Source organism: Chrysochloris asiatica, unplaced genomic scaffold (genome assembly GCF_000296735.1).
Source record: "Chrysochloris asiatica unplaced genomic scaffold, ChrAsi1.0 scaffold00093, whole genome shotgun sequence".
Taxonomy (NCBI): Eukaryota; Metazoa; Chordata; class Mammalia; order Afrosoricida; family Chrysochloridae; genus Chrysochloris; species Chrysochloris asiatica.
This window is the reverse complement of record NW_006408611.1, coordinates 2,576,094-2,597,704: the sequence shown is the minus strand read 5'-3', so window position 1 is coordinate 2,597,704 and position 21,611 is coordinate 2,576,094. Positions and strand designations below refer to the sequence as shown.

Here is a 21,611-nt window from a genome sequence, read left to right as displayed (position 1 = left end):
AGTTTCGAACCGCTGACCTTAAGGTTCGCAGCCCGATTCGTAACCACTACGCTACCAGAGCTCCTTGAAATGTGTGTAGTCTATATTTAAAAACACAGAGACATCAAAGATGTGTGCTGTTGACTTTTATTCTTTTTTGTAGGACGGAATTCATTCAAAGAGGCAGGATTTCTATCACCGGGGCTGGATTTTTCAACTGCATTTTGGAAACTTTTGCCAGTACATTCTTAAAACAGGGTGCCCAGAAGGTAAGCCTGTTTCCAATTTTAACCAACATAATTTTAAGGACTCATGGCAATTTCAATAGGACTGCCTAAATCTCATGAACAGATATAATAAGAAAGAAATACAGTTAACAAATGTAAGATGTCGCATCAAAAGTTTATGGAAAATTTTCATTATCTTTTATTTTCATTTTTCCAAGAACTTTTTTTAAGCCTCCTTATATATACAAAATTAATTACCCTCACTGTATAATTACCCTCACTAATTATTATATGGTGTGCACTAGTGGACTTTCTAGGATAAGCATATGGACAGTGGTTTAAACCCACCAACCTCTCCCTAAGGATTTACAGCCTAAGAAACCTCATACAGGGTCCCTGTGAGTTGGAATTAACTTGAAGGAACTGAACAACAACAACAACAATAATTACTATATAATGCAAACCCATGGTATTTCAATATGTCCCATCAGCAAGCAGCATAGTTAAAACGCATCGATTCTTTTCCAGTCTTCCTTATTCACTGTCCAACTTTCATGTGCATATGAGGGATTGCAAATACCATGACTTAGGTCAGGTGCACCTTAGTTCTCAAACTGGTATCTTTGGTCTTAAACACTTTAAGAGGCCTTTTGCAGTAGATTTGCATAATGCTATACGTTGCTTGATTTCTTGACTCCTGCCATAGTGAATATTGATTGTGGACCCAAGCAAAATGAAGTCTTTGACAACCTTAATGTTTTCTCCATTTATTATGTTATTTATTGGTCCAGTTGTGAAAATGTTTTTTTTTTTTAATATTAAATGACAATTCATATTGATCTTCATTATGTGTACTTAAAGTCTTCTTTGTTTTCAGCAAGCAAGGTTGTATCATCTGAATATTGCTGATTGTTAATAAGTCTTCCTCCAATCCTGATGTCATGTTTTTCTTCATAGAATCCAGCTTCTTGAATTACTTGCTCAGCATACAGCTTGAATAAGTATGTTGAAATAATACAACCCTGGTACACATCTATCTTGATTTTGAACCATTCAGTATCCCTTTGTTTTGTTCTAACAACTTCTTCTGGGTCTGTGTACAGGTTCTTCATGAGCACCATTAAGTGTTCCACAATTTTCTTTCTTCCCAATGTTATTCATAGCTTGTTATGATCCACACAGTTGAATGCCTTTGCTTAGTCCATAAAGCACAATAAAGCACAAGACTTTCTGGCAGCTCCCTGTTGAGTATCTAATATTTAATTGAGTGCTTACGACGTGCTACGTACCATTTAAAGAATGTTTACTTGTTAACTCATTTAATCATTACCTAACTATTGTTGTCCTGACATAGATGAGGAAAGACATAGAGAGGTTAACTCATTTGCTCAAGTTGCCACAGCTAGTAAGTCACTAAACCACGTTTTAAGCCAAGGTCAGTTGAAATTCAGAGTCTGTGCTTCTAACCTCTATCCTATAGTGCTTGTAAGTAGTATAAATAAACGATATGAAAATGGCATGAATATCATGATATAGTCACAGGAAAACACAAGTAGTAAACATACAAAGGAAATGGGTGAAAAAACGAATAGTGATGATACAATTTGGGTAATAGTGACAATGTTACCTTTCTCCTTCTCTCTTCTTTTCCTTGCCTACTAAAATATCCAAAGTACTTATTTTACATTTTATTATTTTAATGAATAGTAAAATGGTTAATTCTAGAAAGTTCTTTTCCTAAAAGTTTTGTTTTGATTTCTATGACTTCAGTGAGCCCTCAAGCCAGTTATATCATGAAAGCTTCTCATTTTATTCCCATATACCAACTTTCTCTTTCCCACTCTTCCCTGATAGAAACCCTCTAGACCTCTAGCTGGCCCAGTCCCACCCCTAAATATACCTCAGAGTCCTTGCTGATGTTATTCCCACAGGATTGTCCCCACAAAAAGCACCATTCTCCTTTTTACCTTGTTGTCTTTCCAAATGTCACTTCTTCCATGAAATCTCCAAAGTTCTTCCTGCCCACCATTCTGTCTTTTCCTCCGGAACACCAAGGGATCCAGGTTGTCCATACCTGTGTAGTTCAAACTCTGCTTGTAGGAGTTCCAGAGTTCTGTGGAACCTGCTTTAGATAGATATTTCTGTCTTTAATCTATTTCATATGGTTTTCCATGTGAGGTTTTATTAGAACAAACAGTGAGTGAAGAACAAGTCTGAAAAATTCTGCTTTATACTCTTTATTTAGTTCTTAACATCATGTTGTACTCTTTAACACTTAAAGAGATCTTTTGCAGCAGATTTGCCTGCATAGTTTAATTCCTTGACTACTTCTTCCGTGAGCATTAATTATGGAGTCAAGCACATTGAAGTCTTTGACATCTTCAGTCTTATTTCCATTTGTCATGATGTTATTTACTGGTCTGGTTGTGAGAATTTTTGTTTTCTCTAGGTTGATGTGTGGAGTCCTGGTGTGGCACTGTGGGTTAATGTGCTAGACTGCAAGGTCAGTTTGAACCGCAAGGTTGACGGTTCAAGCCAACCAGCTGCTTGACCTGTAAAGGGTCGCTGTGGGTTGGAACTGACTTGACAGCATTTAACAACAGCAATAAAATTGAGGTGTAGTCCAAATTGAAAGTTGTCATCTTTGATCTTTTGCAGTAAGTACTTGAAGTCCCCTTTGCTTCCAGCAAATAATGTTGTATCATCTGCATATCTCAGAGTGTTAATGAGTCTTTCTCCAATCCTGATGCCACGTTCTTCTACATATAATGCATATTCTCAGATTATTTGCTCCGAAAACCAGACTGAATAAATATAGTAAAAGGGTACAACTTTGACACACACCTTTCTGATTTGAAACCATTCAGTATCACTTGTTCTGTTTGAACAACTCCCTCTTGGTTTATGTACAGGTTCCTCATGAGCACGATTGAGTATTCTGGAATACACGTTCTTCACAATGTTATGTTTGTTATGATAAACACAGTTAAATGCCTTTGCAGAGTCAGTGAAATACAAGGAGACATGTTTCTGGTATTTGCTGCTTTAAGTCAAGATCCGTGTGACACCAGCAGTGATATCCCATTTCATGTCCTCTTCTGAATCTGGCTTGACTTTCTGGCAACTCCCTCTTGATGTACTGCTGCAGTCGTTTTTGAATTGTCTTCAGCAAAATTTTGCTTACATGTGATATTAATGGTATTGTTCGATGGTTTCCTGTCTATTTACACCACCTGAGCTTGAAGGGGAGGGGATTGGGCATTTGAGCTTCCAGGAGGTCTGATGTGACCTTCGCTCACATTACTGTAGATTAGTCTTCTCTATTACAATATATGTCTTTGTAAACTTTCCCATGTGCTACAAAACAACACACTAGTATTCATGGGCTTAATTAGAAGAATGCTTTTGTTGCCCTGTACCTGACTGAGCAGACTTCCTTTGCATCCTGTAGCTCAGGATTCGTAAACTTTCCTGTAAAGGACCAAAGAGTAAACAGTTGAGTATAATACGTTCTTATATAAGTCTGTGAATTGGAAGAATAGAATGATTTTTTTTTTTTTTTTAAGGGGATGGATAGCATTGAGTCTCAAAGTTAGTGTTCTGTATTAGCAAATTGATTGCAAGTATTTATTTGTAAATACCATTCTAACTCTAGGGCCATGTCAAAATAGGTGGTGACCTGGATTTTGCCTATGGGATGCAGTTTGCAATCCCTGCTTTACGTAAATAATCACTGATTAGTCCAAGTAGCTCCGTATTTGACCTGCCCATCAACCTGACTTTTAATCTTAAGGTGGTTGTGTGCATTCTGATCTTGTGAGGTATACAAGGTGGACATTATTACTCCAATTTTATAGATGAAAATTGACTTGAAGAGGTTAAGTATACCAAGTATATGATGGCTGCTTGTCTCCTTTCTTTTTTCCCTTCACAAATATATATTGAACATCTGCTTCATGTCAGGCATTGTGTGCGCTAAATGGACTTAAAAGGACTAGCAAAGGGTGGAGACTGGACTCAAATCCCCCTCTTTGGTCAACAAGTCTTTTTTCTTGCATTTCACTTACCCTTAGAAGAATGAAGTGAGATGCTTGTCTACTCAGCATCATGATACTTCAGGAACAGTGTTGTGCAGTAGACTTAATTCTGTGTGATCTTCCCTTGTATTTCTTAGGAGTCTTTGCTTGTAAGCAACACAAACTACTTTAAAAATCTAGCTCATTGTAAGGGTACAAAGGTGATCCAACTGGGAAGCTGGGAAGTGAAATCTGCCAGGACCCCAGACAGTGCTCTTTATTCAGCTGTGGTCTGAGAGACTCAGCACCTGCTTTTATTCTTCACTTTCTCTGCAGTATGACTTTCTCCACTCACTGGGCAGTGTTGGGGGTATTGCCCATAGTCTGTGTACAGATTATTGAAGGCTCTTTGTTAATAAACTTATTTCTTTCTCTGAAAGTGACTCTTCTTGATCTTAAATAAGTTAAGCATGACCAAGAAGTTAGGGTGTACAAATATGACTTATTTTGAGCTTTGACCATATGAGTCAAAGTTAGAGTATCAGTTTTAAGAGGACAGAATGGTGTGAAGGATACCTACTCCCAAAAGTTTGTGACATAGTCCCATGGGAGAGTCTATGATCCTTGGGGGCAAAGAGTGTTTTCCTAATCCTGATCCTTGTTCTCCCTTAACCCATAGTACTTTGAGCGGTACTCAAAACATGCATGTGAAAATGAATAGAAATGAAGTAGAATATGCACATTGACATACCCAGTTGGTTTCTAATGTATATTATTCTGGAAACCAATCGACTTCAATATTTTTAAAGGAGAACCCAAGTGATTCCTCTTTATTCTCACTTATTACTCTCAGAAGTAAGGATCTATTTTTCCTTTTGGCTTACCTGCTTTACGTTTTCTTTTTTAAAGAGGTTTAGATTAATTAGCTAGCTTTTCAACTTTAGGGGCTACTCATGCTTCAGTACTGGTGTGGTAATGTGGGCTAATGCGCTGGACTGCAAAGTCATTTGAACCACAATGTCGGTGGTTCAAGCTCACCAGCTTCTCCTTGGAAACCCTATACAGAATTGCTATGGATCCGAACTGACTCGATGGCACTTAACAACAACAACATCATGCTTAAGTGTCTTTTACCTTTTATCCAAGTGACGATGTTTTCCCAGATCCACCTGATTTACTGATAAACCATCCTGGCTGAGCCTATGTAAATAAATGTGTCTGTGGATGTCACTGTGAAAGGGTTTTAGATGACTTTATTTTCACTTGAGCACTTTTTCTCTGAGTATGTTTATTGGTGGACCGGTTGAGACCTGACAATCCTTTTTTTTCTTTTCCAGAAAAAGCAAAATGAGGCATTTATGAAGTTTATATCTGTGTTTTAAATTAAAAGCTGAACCTTGGCATTAATTCCCAAGTTGCAATCACTTACATGTTTCTGTTCCTCAGGGGGTGGGGGGATTGTGGTGTTTGTGGGGTTTTAGTTCAGTTGCCTTTATTCTCCTCCTTTCACCACTTTGAAACGATTTGTAATCCAGGAACCTTACTGACACAAATGCTGACTTTTCACACACTACTTGGATACCACTTATCTTTCTGGAATGTAAGTATGTGGGTTTCCCGACCCAGTCAAATCAACAAGTATGGCCTTGGAATTAGCAGCTCTGGATTAAGCCAACTGGGCTTTCTTTATTCTATCATCTTTGTGATTTAGGATTCTCTGATCCTAAGTTTATTTCCCATAAAGATGAGGTTTCTGCTGCGTTACCCCCCCCGATAGCTATGACAGCTCGATGTGAAAGCTCTCAGTAAATTGGAGAACACAGGTCAAGTGTATATGAAGTATTTATTAATGTCCTTATTTCTTTATATTGCATACCTGTTTTTTCAAAGGATCCAGCCTTCAGTATAGATTGAACCTCAATATAAAGAAAACAAAAATCTTCATAACTGGACTAATAAATAATATAATAAACAGAGAGAAGACTGAAGTTGTCAAAGACTTTGTATTGCTTGGCTCTACCAACAGCACTCACGGAAGCAGCAACCAAGAAATCAAACAACATATTGCATTAGGTAAATCTGCTGCTTGAGACCTCTTTGAAGTGTTAAAGCGCAAAGATGTCACTTTGAGGAGTAAGGTATGCCTGACCCACACCATGGTAATTTCAAACCCCTGTTTGCATGTGAAAGATGGACAGTGAATAAAGAAAATAGTAGAAGAGTGGATGCATTTAAATCATGATGTTGATGAAGAATATTGAAAGTATCATGCACTGCCAGAAGAACAAACAAATCTGTGCTGGGAGAAGTCCAACCAAAATACCTCTTAGAATCGAGGATGGCTAAGATTTCGGACATGTCAGGAAGGGCCAGTACCTGGAGAAGAACAGCATACTAGGTAAGGTGGAGGGTCTTTAAAAAAGAGTAAAACCCTCAATGATATGTGTTGACCTAGTGGCAGCCACATGGGCTCAAACATAACAATGATTGTGAGGATGGCTCAGGACCGTACAGTGTATCGTTTTATTGTGCATAGGATCACTGTGAATCAGAACCCACTAGATGGCACAATACTGTGTTTTTTTTTTTTATTAAAACTATTTGTGAACTGAGTGAAAATTTACAAAGCATATCAGTTTTCCATTCAACAGTTCGTTCATACACATTTTGTTTCATGTCATTGTTTGCAATCCTCACATTGTAACATCACTCATTCACTTCTTCCTTGTGTTTCCTGTTTCTCTTCCTCCTTCTTTCCTGACCGTTTTTTGAACTCTACCCTTGGGTAAATGCTACCCTTTTATCCCAAATGGTTAATTATTTTACGGTATGTGTCCCACCTTAGAGTTACTATTTCCATTATAGACCTGTCTATTGTTTGGCTGAAAATTAAGTCATAAATTCATTTCCACACCTGAAGGGTGACTAACAGCCATAGTGTTGGGAGTTCCATAAGTAAGCTTGATCATTTTTATGATTTTGAATTTTGTCCTACATTTTTCTCCTACTCTTTTTAGCTTTTTCTGCTGTCCTGGTGTGCTGCTGCAGGATAAGTATTGGACCGCAAGATCTTTGGAGTTGCAAAGTCATTGGTTCAAACTCATGAGCTGCTCATAGGAAACCCTCTGCAGAGTTGCTGATTTGGAATGGGCTCAATGGCACTTACCATTAACAGCAACAATTGCGATCCTTTTTAGAACAGTTGGTTGTGGTAACTGGGAACCATTTGGTTCTTCTGATAAGCAGGGTCATGGAGACTGACATTCATGTGGTCCATTAGTCCATTGGACTAATTGTTTTCATTCCTCTTCAGTTTCTTCACTTTTCTTTGCTTCACACATAGAGAGACCAGTAATGCACCTTAGATGGCTGCTCCCAGTCTTTTAAATCCCCAGTCGCTACTCACCAAAGTAGGATGTAGAACATTGTCTTTGTGGACTATGTTGTGTCAGTTGACCATGGTGTCCCCTGAAATTATGGTCCTAAACCTCCAGACCCAGCAACTCATTCCCTCAAAGTGTTTGTTGTTGTTGTCAGGCGCCATCGAGTCGGAACCGACTCATAGCGACCCCATGCACAGCAGAACGAAACAATGTCTGATCCTGGGCCAACCTCACTACCGCTGTCACACTTGACACCATCAGTGATGCCACCTGGCTGATCCATCTCATTGGGGGTCTCCTCTTTTTCTCTGACCCTCCATCTTACCCAGCATGACATCCTTCTCCAGCGACTGATCTCTCCTGACAATATGTCCAAAGTATGAGAGATGAAGCTTAGCCATCCTGGCCTCCAAGGAGCACTCTGGCTGCACTTCTTCCAAAATAGATCTATTGGTTCTTTTGGCAGTCCATGGCACTTTCAGTATTCTCCTCCAACACCACAATTCAAAGGCATCAATTCTTCTACGATCTTCCTTATTCACTGTCCAGCTTTCGCATCCATATGAGGATATTGAAAATACCATGGCTTGGGTCAAGTGCACCTTAGTCCTCAAGCTGACATCTCTGCTCTTCAACACTTTTAAAAGTTCCTGTGCAGCAGATTTGCCCAATGCAATGCATTGTCTGCTCTCTTGACTGCTGCTTCCATGAGTGTTGACAGTTGATCCAAGAAGAATGAAGTCCTTGATAACTTCAATCTTTTCTCCGTTGATAAGAATGTTGTTTATTGGTCCAGTGGTGAGGATTTTTGTTTTTCTGACATTGAGATGCAACCCATATGGAAGGCTGTGTTCTTTGATCTTTATCAGTAAATGTTTCAAGTCCTTTTCACTTTCAGCAAGCAAGGTTGTATCATCTGCATATTGCAGGTTGTTAATGAGTCTTCCTCCAATCCTGATGCCACGTTTTTCTTCCTAGAACCCAGCTTCTCGTATTATTTGCTCAGCATACAGGTTGAATAAGTATGGTGAAAGAACACAACCTTGTCGCACACCTTTCCCAATTTTAAAACATTCAGTGTTCCCATGCTCTGTTCGAACAACTGCTTCTTGGTCCAGGTACAGATTCCTCAGAAGTACAATTAAGTGTTCTGGAATACTCATAGTTATGTCTAAGATGTTTTCATAACTTTGCCTCCTGTATTCTCTTTCACATTCATGAATATATTTGCAGCAAAAGTTATGTACAAATACTCTGTGTTAAATCTATATATATTTGTGGGATATCTATGCATTTTTAAGAATTAAAAAACTCATTTTCACATGTTCCTTTTTCATACTTTAGATAGTTACCTGTTCTGTTTGTTTTGTTTTTGACTTCAAACCTATACACACATATAGTCTATACTGGTAGATTTCAAACTGAGAAGTTCAGTTCTGTACATTCTTTCTGTGTGCCAGATTTTGGAGGGATGCATGAGGTGCAGACATAGTTCAGAAGGGTAGAGACTGCTTAAACCATGTAGGGACCATGTCTGATTTCCCCTAGCTTCACAAGGGGGAAGGAGAATCAAACTCAACATCAGCCCAAGGTTGCTTCCTATGAAGCAGAAGCCAAACATGCTTCTACCCTACAACCTTCTTTATCCTATTCTGTTACAATCCATCCCTCCCACAGTGCTCTCTGCTTCACATCTGGGTTCAATAATCCATTGTCGTGACCACACGGAACTCATAATGATACTCACAATTAGGGTGTTTATTAGGGAAATAAACAGGGTACAATTCAGGATCAAAACCAACTTAGGACACAGCAGTTCTCCTGTCAGGAACGCCTCTTGTCTGCCATACTGTAGACACCTCTCACTCTTGTTTTCAGCCTCTCAGCCATGTGGTCCCTTGGCCTCTGCCCTGCTGGAGCTGAGTTACAAAGGTTCTTCTAGCCAGTCTGTGAATGCCCAAAGGGCACATTCTTCAAACCAGTCTCCTGCCTGCAGGTACTCAGCTTTACTTAATCCATGGGCCCAGAGACCGAAATTGGTCTTTCTCTCCATGCTAATACCTCTACCATCCCCTCTTGCATATTGCCTCTGCAGTTGCTGTTTTTCCAGGTAGGGATCTCAGACCTCATTCATGCTCTTCCTTCTTGATGGTCCTGTGACCTCCCATCTCTGCTTCTGAGACAGCTCATTTTAAACTTAGCCAAAGAGAAAAACTAACCAATCCCAGTCTTAGAGTCCCATATACCTTATTTGCATGGTCCCACCTAATCACTTGGCTCACCAATTGAAGAAGCCTTTGGATAGAAAGCCAATATAAAGTAAATTCAAGGCACCTCAGTGCTTATATAGGTTTACTCCCTGGGTGTGTATCTTAGCATAAAACTCATTGCTACAGAGTTGATTTCAACTTATGGAGACTCTATAGGACAGAGTAGGATTGCACCATAGGGCTTTCAAGGCTGTAAATCTTTAGGGAAGCAGTCTCGTCTTTCTCCCACAGAGTGACTAGTGGGTTTGAACCACTGACCTGTCTTGGTATTTAAACTGCTACCTTGCATGAGGGCAAGATGTGTGTGTTTGATACAGACAGAGGCATGGGGGAATGCAGAGGCAGGGAACTCACTTTACACTGGAAAAACTGGGAATGACCATAGGAATGAGGTGGCTGTAAAATTGGTATCTAAAAGGACCTTTGAGTGCTTTGAGAGAGCCTAGACTAAGATGGACTAAGAAGAAAGGATTACCCTAGGACCATTGGGGGAGAGGAGCAGAGTGTGGGACCCTACTTAGCGAGGCAGTGACGCCAGAGGTGGAGGCAGAGACGATGATGTGGAGAGACGGAGCGGCTGGGGACTCTGGACCTAGAGAGGGAGCGGGGCTGTGTGCTGATGACCGAGGGGCAGGCTTGCTGGGTATAACGTTTGGTTGGTTGATGATGCATGGAGGGGACTGTAACCATGGCAGTGAGGCGATATACGATAGGATGAATGTTAAGCTAATGTCCTTCCATGTAAACTGTCACATAATTCACAATAAAACATTAAAAAAGAAAAAAGAAGAAAGGACTGGTATTCTACCAAAAGCCACCATATGAAAATCTTGTGTCTCACACTGGTCTAGCCTATAACCATTAACAGGGGTGACACAGGACTTGGCAGTGTTTTGTTCTGTTGTACTGTAGTTGCCTTGAGTGGGGACAAACTCCATGACAGCTAACAAAAACAACAACCAGGAGCCTTCGTAGACATTTTTCTCTAATAACCTCCCCACAGTGAAATTTTAATACCACAGATACACTGAATATCTGTTTAAGTACTGTATTATAATCTGTGCTTTATAATAAAAAAGGAGATTTTTGTTTTGGTACCAAGAACAAATTTTCTCTTCTTTGATTTTGCTCCTGTTGAGGACTCATGCCTTATACAGTTAAACATACAGAAGCTGGAACCTGTGGAAGGTGAAAACCTGTTAGAGAAGGAAAATGCAAATAGTTTTCCCTAACAGAGAGTGCTATAAAAGTGGTAAAGATTGCACTCTGTTAAAGACGGAAAACTTGAAAGACTTGGGAAAACAAGGCAGTCCCCTTGAGTTCTGGCTTTCACAGACACTATGGTACTGAGCTTTGGTAGCGTAGTGGTTACGAATCAGGCTTCTAACCTCAAGGTTGGCAGTTTGAAACTACCAGCTGTTCCGTGGGAGAAAAATGAAGCTTTCTGCTCCCGTAAAGATTTGTAGCATTGGAAACCCTGTGCAGGGTCACTATGAGTTGGAACCGACTCCATGTTACTTAACAACAACAACATGGTACTACTTTAGATAAAACTATTGTTTAAGCATCTGCCACCACCCCTCTAAAACAAAACAAAATCAACCAACCAAACAAACAGACAACCCCCAAAACAATTTCCAGCTCTTTCCCTCACAGATCACAAAAATTCCAAACCAAAATTTCCAGAAGCTCTTTGGTGAACCCCAGCATATTTGCTTTGCAAATTCTGCATTTTGCTTTAGATAAAAGCAAATTCTGCAAATGCAGAAGATAATGTGGGTGATGACAGTCTTGTCATGGGAGTGTTCTTTTTTAGTCCAGTTTGTGTGAGTGCTTAGAAACCACTAGAAATGCTATGGAAAAGCAGAGCTCTCATTATGCAATTGAATAGAGGTGGGTTTCTGTGGTTTTTTTTTTTTTTTTTTAGTTTCTGAAATGCATTTTCAATGTGTGATAAAATAATTTGTTATTTCAGCTACTCTCCTGGCAAGGCCCCATTATTAGTTCCATCATTATATTTATTGTGTTGATAGGGAGGCTGAAGCAGAGAGAGATTGAATTCAACAGCATGTGAAATATTTGTCACTGAAACAATGTGGGCAAGTCAAACAATTTGAACATTGCTTTGAGGAAGGTCTGGCCTAGACATGCTACATCTAAAGAGATTTGAACATGCTGCTTTCTTAGGGTGAATGCTTGTTATTTTAGCCTTAATAAAAATCTGTTTTAATAATGGAAGCTAATTCCTTGAGACTGAGGAAAAATGTAGGCTAAGAATATGTGTACTGTGTGTTTTCCTCTTCCTTCCTTTCTTTCTTCCTTCCTTCCTTCCTTCCTTCCTTCCTTCCTTCCTTCCTTCCTTCCTTCCTTCCTTCCTTCCTTCCCTCCCTCCCTCCCTCCCTTCCTTCCTCCCTCCCTCCCTCCTCCTTCCTTCCTTCCCTCCTTCATCTCTTTCACATTATTTATGTATCACTGTGTTTTAAATTATCCTGAAATTAGCAGCTTAAAGCAGCACACATTTATTATCTCTCAGGTTATATGGACCAAGAGTTCAAGCACAACTTAGTTGGGTCTTCTGTTTCAGAATCTCACAAGGGTGTAATCAAGGTGTTGTGTGGAGCAGAGATCTTATCTGGAGGCTCATTGGGGAAGATTCTATCCCATACTTGCTCACATGGTTGCTGCTAGGATTCATGTCACCTCCCTTGGCTCCTTGCCATATGGGTCGCTCCATAGAGTGCCTGACAACATGGCAGCAAGCAAGTGAGAGGGTGAGAGTATGTTAGTATATACTGTCTTCAGTGCCTTTTGTACCCTAATCACAAAAGTTATATTTCTTTATCTTTTTTGTATCATAGTCACTGTATCTCAGTGTAAAGAAAACAAAGATCCTCACAGCTGGACATAACATCATGATAAATGGAGAAAAAACCTGAACTTGTCAAAGACTTCATTTTGCTTGGATCAACCATCATTACTCTTGGACGCAGCAGTCAGAAAAGCAAACTATTGTATTGCACTAGGCACATCTACTGCCCAAGACCTCTGTCAAGTGTTCAAGAGCAAAGATTATCTGTTTGAGGACTAAGGTGCATCTGACCCAAGTCATGATATTTTCACTAGCCTCATATGCATGTGAAAGTTGGACAGTAGATAAAGAATACCATAGATGAATTGATGCATTTGAGGTCTAGTGTTGGAGAAGAATATTGAAAAGTACTACAGACTGACAGAAGAACAAACAGATCTGTATTGGAAGAAGTAGAAGCCAGGATTATGAGGCTTTGTCTCTCATACTTTGGACATGTTATTAGGAGAGACCAGTCCCTGGAGAAGGACATTATGCTTGATAAGAAGAAGATCGTCAAGGAGATAGATCAACACATTTATAGCAGCAGCAAGCTCAAACAGGAAACAATTGTGAAGATGGCACAGGACTGACAGTGTTTGATGCTGTTGTGCATAAGGCCACTATGAGTTGGAACGTACTGGGGAGCATATAACAACAACAATGATTCATTAGTAACTGCTAACTGCATTAACAACCTGATTTATGTAGATGATGCAACCTTGCTTGCTGAAACTGAAAAGGACTTAAAACACTTATTAATGAAGATCAAAGACCTCAATATGGATTGCACTCAATGTAAAGAAAATGAAAATCCTCACTACTGGACCAATAAATAAGACCATGATAAATGGTGAAAAGATTGAAGTTGTCAAAGACTTCATTTTGCTTGGACCCACAATCAACACTTATGGAAGCAGCAGTTAAGAAATCAAATAACATATCGCATTAGGCAAATCTGTTGCAAAAGAGCTCTTTAAAGTGTTTAAGAGCAAAGATATCAATTTGAAGACTAAGGTGCACCTGACCCAAGCTATAGTATTTTCAGTAACCCCATACGCATGTAAAAGTTGGACAATGAATAAGGAGACTGGAAGAATAGATGCAGTTGAGGGGTGGTGTTGGAGAAAAGTATTAAAAGTATCTTGGACTGCCAGAAGAACAAACCAATCTGTCTGTTCAGCCAGTACAGCCACAATGTTCCTTGGAAGCTAGGATGACGAGACTTAGTCTCTTGTCATTTAGACATGTCATCAGGACACAGCATTCCATGGAGAAGAAGGACCTGCTTGGTAATGTGGAGGATCGGGGAAGAGAGAGAGATTAATGCAGTGCCAGCAGCAATGGTTCCAAACAAAATAGTTACGAGAATGGTGCAGGATGGGACAGTGTTTCTTTCTGTTGTACACAGAGTTGGTATGAGTTGTAACTGACTTGACAGAGCCTAGCAACAGTTGCAAGGTTGGCAATTCAAATCCTCTAGAGAAAGATGAGACTCTGTTCCTGTGAAGGTTTACAGTTTCAGAAACCCTATGTAGGGTTGCAAAGGAACTCTGGTAGCATAGTGGTTACGAGTTGGACTCATAACCAGTCATTCCATTAGAGAAAGATGAGGTTTTCTGCTTCCCTAAAGATTTACAGCCTCAAAAACCCCATGCAGGGTCACTATAAGTTGGAACTGACTCCACAGCACACTACCACCACACTGAACCAAACCCAACTCGTTGCCACTGAGTAGATTCTGATTCATAGCAACCCAATAGAACAGATAGAACTGTCCCATAGAGTTTCTAAGGCTGTACATATTTACAGAAGCAGTTGCCATACTTTTCTCCTACAAAACAGCTGGTGAGTTCGAACTGCTGAACTGTGGGTTAGCAGCTGAGCATTTTAATCACTGTACCATCAGGCCTCTTCAGGGAAATCACAGGATGGCATCAAAACCAGGAGGCTGGTATCATTGGCTGTCCTGTCAAAAGCTCCCTATCACACTGACCTGAGCCAATCTGTATGCTAAGTTATATGCATGACTATCTAGTTAATTATACCCCCATAACCTCACTACCAACATATAAAGAAGTTCTGCCACACATTTAGGTATTTATTAATTTCTTTATTGTGGTAAATACATATGCTGTAAAAAAAATCGCCGTTTCAACAATCTTCACATATACAGTTAAGTGACATTATGTTCATCATGTTGTTAAATTATTGATTTGTTCCCATGGTTTTTCATCTACTGATTTTTTACACGTACATAGGCACAAATTCTTTACATTGAGGTGCAAGTCATACTGAAGGCTGTGGTCTTTGATCTTCATCAGTAAGGATTTTAAGTCCTTTTCACTTTCAGCAAGCAAGGTTGTATCATCTGCATATCGCAGGTTGTTAATGAGTTTTCCTCTAATCCTGATGCCATCTTCTTTATATACTCTTCTTAGATTACTTTCTCAGCATTGAATAAGTATGGTGAACGAATACAATCATGGCATATACCTTTCCTAATTTTAAACCATTCAGCGTTCCCTTGTTCTGTTTGAACAGCTGCCGGTTGGTCTGTGTACAGGTTCCACATGAGCACAATTAAGTGTTCCCAAACATTCATTCTCCACAGTGTTGTCTATAGCTTATCATGACCCACATAGTAGAAAGCCTTTGCATAAGCACTGCTTTGACCAAGACCCATTTGATGTTAGAAATTAAATCCTCATTCCACGTCCTTGTCTGAATTTGGCTTGAACCTCTGGTGGTTTCCTGTCAATGTAGATAATAGCAAAAAGATTTAAGTTGTCAAAGACTTTATTTTGCTCTGATCAACCATCAATACTCTTGCAAGCAGCAGTCAAGAAATCAAATGAAGTATTGCACTAGGCAATTCTGCTGCATAAGACCTCTTCAAAGTGTTTAAGAGCCAAGTTGTCAGTTTGAAGCCTAAATTAAAGTACACCTGACCAAAGTCATGGTATTTTCAGTAGTTTCATATATATGTGAAAGTTGGATTGTGAATAAAGCAGACCATAGAAGAATTGAAGCATTTGAGTTTTGGTGTTGGAGGAGAGTATTAAAAGTACCATGGACTGCCAAAAACACAAACATCTGTGTTGGAAGAAGTACAGCCAGAATGCTCCTTAGAAGCCAGAATGGCCAGACTTCATCTCCCATACTTCAGAGATATTATTAGGAGGGACAGTCACTGGAGAAGGACATTATGTTTGGTAAAGTGGAGGATCAACAAAACATAGGAAGACCGTAGACAAGATATATCGGCACAGTGGCAGCAGGCACAGTGCTCAAGGGTAGCAACGATTTTCAGATTGGTGCAGGGCTCTGCAGTGTTTCATTCTGTTGTGCATAGGATTGCTGTGAGTTGGAACCAACTCGATGACACCTAACAACCACAACAACAGATTAGTCTATTTGTTATATCAGCTAAATTAAGTCTCTGCCCTTTGGGGTGCTCTGACCATGAATTGTACGAACAGTTCATTGAAAGCAGAGCTGACAATATTCCAAAGGTAGGATTCAGATCTTTTATGGATAGCACTGGGCAACCAGAATCCTCTGATTGAGAGCTGAATGTGGGGTCATTTAAGCATAAACAATGGATGTCATTCTTAAAATCGGAAGGTGAAGGTCTTGCTAGAGAAGCTTTCACCCTGATCATGCAAACATAGGTTTATCTGTAAGATTTTGAGCCAACCCCCATCTTTTTGTTAGTTGTGGTTGAGTTGATTCTGAGTGATGAAAACCCAGTGCTGCCAAGTAGAGCTGCTTCTTGCTGTTTTTAAGGCTGTGATCTTTTGGAAGCGGATCTCCAGACCTGCCTTCCAAAGTGTCTCTGGGTGTATTCAAACTGCCAATCTTTGGGCTAGTACTTGAGCACTAAGCTATTTGTGCTACCTAGGAACTTACTCTCCTTATCTTTATTTCCAATAATTAAATTAATGAGAGTCTATTTCTAACAAATGACTAATTCTGCCAGAAAAATAAATTCACAGTTTTAACAATCATTATCGTAATTATCAATGCCTCTAGTGTTTTTCAGTGATAAAGATGAAGTCTCTGGAGAATGAGGTTTCTGGCTAGAATGCACACTGACAACTCCTGGAGTGTAAAGCCTGCTTTGGGAACTGATGATTCCTGATGTACAATGTGAACCGCCTGAACTGAAATATGTTAAAGCAAATTATAGACATCCTAACAATTAGAAACCAATTATCAACTCCTGAACCCCAACATAGCATGATCAGCCTTTTATATTACTCAGTATGAAACAAGGTGTTGGTTGTATGTTTAGTGTAGGGAGTAAAGATGGTTCTAAAGAAAGACTTCTTGGTCTGCGATCTGGTTTTCTCAGTTCACTTCTTAGATCCTCAATTTTCTCATCTCTAGGATGGAGTGATGGAATCCTGATGTGGCCCATAAGATAAGCAATGGACCATAAAGTCATTTGAATAGCAAGGTTGGTGGTTCAAACTCACCAGCCCATCCTCAGAAACCAAATACTGGGTCACTATAAATCAGAAACAACTTGACAGCATGTAGCAACAACAACAACAACAACAAAAGGATGCAGTGATACTCATCTTACTTTGTAGGATTATTTTAAGAATTAAATGAGATCACACACATAAAACATGCCTCACACATAAGAAAACCTCAGTAATTATTTTCATTAAGCGTTCTCTGTTAGAAAATATATTTTTATAAATAGATGTTGTTGTTATTGTTAGGTGCCATCGAGTCACTACAGACTCCTAGTGAACTTATGTACAATGAAACAACAGACTGGTCCTGTGGTTGTCTCACAACAGTTGCTTCGCTTGAGCCCGTTGCTGCTGTCACTGTGTCAATGCATCCTGTTGATGGCCTTCCTTTTTTCATTGACCATCCACTTTACCAAGCGTGATGTCCTTATCCAGGGACTGGTCCTTCTTGATAATATGTCAGAAGTATGAGAGATGAAGTCTGGCCATCCTGGCTTCTAAGCAACATTCTGGCTGTATTTCTTCCAACATAGATTTGTTTGTTCTATTGGCAGACCATAGTTCTTTTAATATTCTTCTCCAACACCATGACTCAAATGCATAAATTCTTCTATGGTCTTTTTTATTCACAATCTAACTTTCATATGCATCAATTCTTCTACAATCTTCCTTATTCATGGTTCAACTTTTGCATGCATATGAAGTTATTGGAAATACCATGGCTTGAGTCAAGCGTACCTTAGGCCTCAAACTGACATCTTTGCTCTTGAACACTTTAAAGAGGTCTTGTGCAGCGGATTTGCCTAATGCGTTACGTCATTTGATTTCTTGCATACTTGAGTGTCATTGGTTGATTAGAGCAAAATGAAGTCTTTGACAATTTCAGTCTTTTCTTCATTTATATGGATGTTATTTGTTGGTCTAGTTGTGAGGACCTCTGCTTTCTTCACATTGAGGTGCAACCTATACCGAAGGTTGTGGTCTTTGATCATCATCAGTGTTCACTTTCAACAAGCAAATTTGTATCATCTACATATCACAGGTTGTTAATGAGTCTTCCTCCAACTTTGATGACATATTTTTTTCATATAATCCAGCTTCTTGGATTATTTGCTTCTCATACAAATTGAATAAGTATGGAGAAAGAATACAATCCTGACACACATCTTTCCTAATTTTAAACTGTTTGATGTTCTCTATTTCTGGTCTAACAACTGCCTCTTGATCTAGGTAAAGGTTCCTCATGAGCACAATTAAGTGTTCCAGAACACTCATTCTTTGCAATGTTGTCCATAGCTTGTTATGATCCACACGACTGAAAGCCTTTGTTTGTTGTTGTTGTTGTTGTGTGCCATCGAGTCGGTTCCAACCCATAGCGACCCTGTATAGGGTTTCCGAGGCTGTAAATCTTTACGGGCGCAGAACGCCTCATCTTTCCCCCGCGGAGCAGCTGGTAGTTTCGAACTGCTGGTCTTAAGGTTCACAGCCCGATTCGTAACCACTACGCTACCAGAGCTCCTTGAAAGCCTTTGTATAGATAATAAAACACAGGCAAACATCTTTCTGGTATTCTCTGCTTTCAGCCAAGATCCATCTGACATCAGTAATGATATCCCTAGTTCCACGTTGTCTCCTGAATCTGGCTTGAAACCCAGGCAGTTCTGTCAATGTACTGCTGAAGCTGTTGGTTTGAATTATTTTTAGCAAAATTTTACTTGAATGAAATATTAATGATATTGTCTATTGTTTTCTGCATTCTGTTTGGTCACCTCTCTTTGAAATGGGCACAAATATGGATCTCTTCCAGTTAGTTGGCTACGTAGTTTTCCACATTTCTTTGCATAGATGAATGAGTGCCTACAGTACTGCATCAGTTTATTGAAAGATTTCAGTTTTTATTCCATCAATTTTCAGAGCCTTGTTCTTTGTCAATGCCTTCAATGCACCCTGGACTTTTTCTTTCAGTATCATATGACACCTCTTGAAATAGTTGAACATCAACCGTTTCTTTTTGGTAGAGTAACTGTGTGTATTTCTTCTATCTTCCTTTGATGATTTTTACATCATTCAATATTTTTTTCCTTTTTCACTGTTATAATATATTGATATAAATTGTAACAGTCAAAGTAAAGACAATGATACCCAAAATGCATTTATGATTGCTTCCCTGGTTCTTGAGTTATGCACATTTTTTCAGATCTTTGATGTTGATTGCCACATTTTCTTCCAAAAGTAGATAAGGCTTACTGCTTCCACAAAGATTTCCATTCTTGGAAACCCTCTGCAGGGTTACTGTGAGTCAACACTGACTTGACAGCACTAACAACAGCAACAGCCATTAGCTGACACTGAGTTTTACATTATTTCCCCTGCTGTACAGCTGTATGACTTGAATTAATGATTTAACCTCTTAGCACTTCCATTTGTCACCAGAAAAGTACGTCTATTTGTTCTCATCTTATAGGGTTGTTGTGAAGAAAAAATGAAATTGTAAGCTCCTGGCTCATGATTCTTACTCTGTAGATGATTGAAAGTTAGTAGTGTTGTTAATAACTGTTTGACCTGGGTCCCTCTCCAAGCTTTTGAACTGTGTTAACTTGAACTATTTGCTCTGAGGTGCTCAGTTCCTTCGCTACAACATATACATCAAGGAGCGTCACAACCTCAAGAGAGTGGGCATTTCAAAATGCAGTAATTCAGGGATAGAACAAAAGAGCAGATCAAACTGTCATTCAAAAGAATAATTAAGTCATAGGTATGACATAAGAACATAAGTGTGATTGATATAAGAGTATGTCAAGTGTATATTGGAGATTTGCATTTTCTACTTGTTATTTTTGTGAAGTCCTTCAAGATTCTTTACATCACTTGAACCACTTAGAAAAAGGGATGTGGTATTTTCTCTACTTTCAGAGGGTTTATTTCCCATTTCTAAATGTATCTCATTTGATAGATAATACTTCTTAAGCCTACTCTCCACTTTTGAATGTTCAAATAGTCAATGGATTTAGTTGATATTTATTCATTAGATGTCGAGAGAATATCACCAAGAATTCTGATCTTAACTTCTCAATAAGTTAAATAATCGTGGCTTCTGCTTTCTTCCATGCCTCCCTCCTCATCAGTTCTGCTCATCCTTACATTATCCATAGAGCTTTAGTCACATGAAACCTAGCCTTTGCATTGAAAGTATTATGGTGAAAATGAGCATTTTGCAAACGATGTCGTTTTTGTTCCTTCCACTGAGTTTAAATCAATGTCTTTACCTTGACTGTTAGATTTAGGAATCCCAAATCCTTCGATGGCTCATTTGAATTCATCCCTGCTGTAATAGACTTTGCTTGGCGGTAAAGCTTTTGGGAATCCTTTAAATCAGTGAGCTGAAATTCTGTTACATTACCTTCTGTGAAAGTAGACGAAACCTGGGAAGTTAAGCTCTTAACTTGAAATGACAGAAAGTGGTTTTCTGAGCTCCTGGTGTGTTGATATTATTTGGGTAGCATCAGAAAGCACGTCTCCATACAGTACAGTGGGTCAGGGTTTGGGAAAGTTGACCTCTGGCTTTGTCTTGGCTAGTGTTTAATGGCCACAATTACTTAGACTAGTTGCTCTGATGTGCACTAGTTATATCATTTTCAACTGACATTGAATGATTTTTGTATCTCCTTTTTCCCATTGTCTAAGCATCAAGATATATCTGTTTGGCAAATAAATATTCTTTAAGTCTGTGTAAAAATTCAGGAGGTAAGCAAAGTAAGAATCCAAGAACATTGGAGATCATCCATATATCAAGTGGATAGCTAAAATTTGGAGCATCACTTTTAATGAAATATATACAAGTGAGACGCATGCTTTTATAAAATTCTAGTTAGCAAGAGGGGGTGAATAAGCATGTGGTATGGTTGTTACAGTTTCACCTTATATTCACTTGAGTTAAGCTTCACATTACAAATACTTGTAGTTTTGGAGGCATTGGTTCCCCTTTGTAAATATGGAAGAAGAAGGAAGATTTGATGCCTTTGAATTATGATGTTGGTGAAGAATATTGAATATGCCATGTACTGCCAGAAGAACAAACAAATCTGTCTGGGAAGAAATACAGAACAGAAGACTGTTCCTTAGAAACAACAACAGTGAGATTCTGTGTCACATCCTTTGGATATATTTTTATGAAGAATCAGTCCCTGGACAAGGACATCACGCTTGGTAAAATAGAGGGTCAGCAAGAAAGGGGGGGGGGACCCTTAATAAGATGGATTAACACAGTGTCTGCAACAGTGGGTGCAAACATAACAATGTTTGTGAGGGCAGCATTTCATTTTGTTGTACATAGGATTACTATGAGTTGGAACCGACTAGTCACCATTTAACAACAATCTCTCTCTCTCTCTCTCTCTCTCT

At 39.2% G+C, this 21,611-nt stretch overlaps 1 protein-coding gene across 2 annotated transcripts in view; it reads left to right on the top strand.

The window, feature by feature from the left end:
• LOC102837348 (PRELI domain-containing protein 2-like) overlaps positions 1–21,611 on the top strand; it is a 127,177-nt gene that overhangs the window by 86,688 nt on the left and 18,878 nt on the right. For both annotated transcript variants that reach the window (XM_006866579.1, XM_006866578.1), the window contains one exon: positions 143–248. In XM_006866579.1, coding sequence (XP_006866641.1) covers positions 143–248 — 106 coding nt within the window. The remainder of the gene's footprint in view (positions 1–142; positions 249–21,611) is intronic.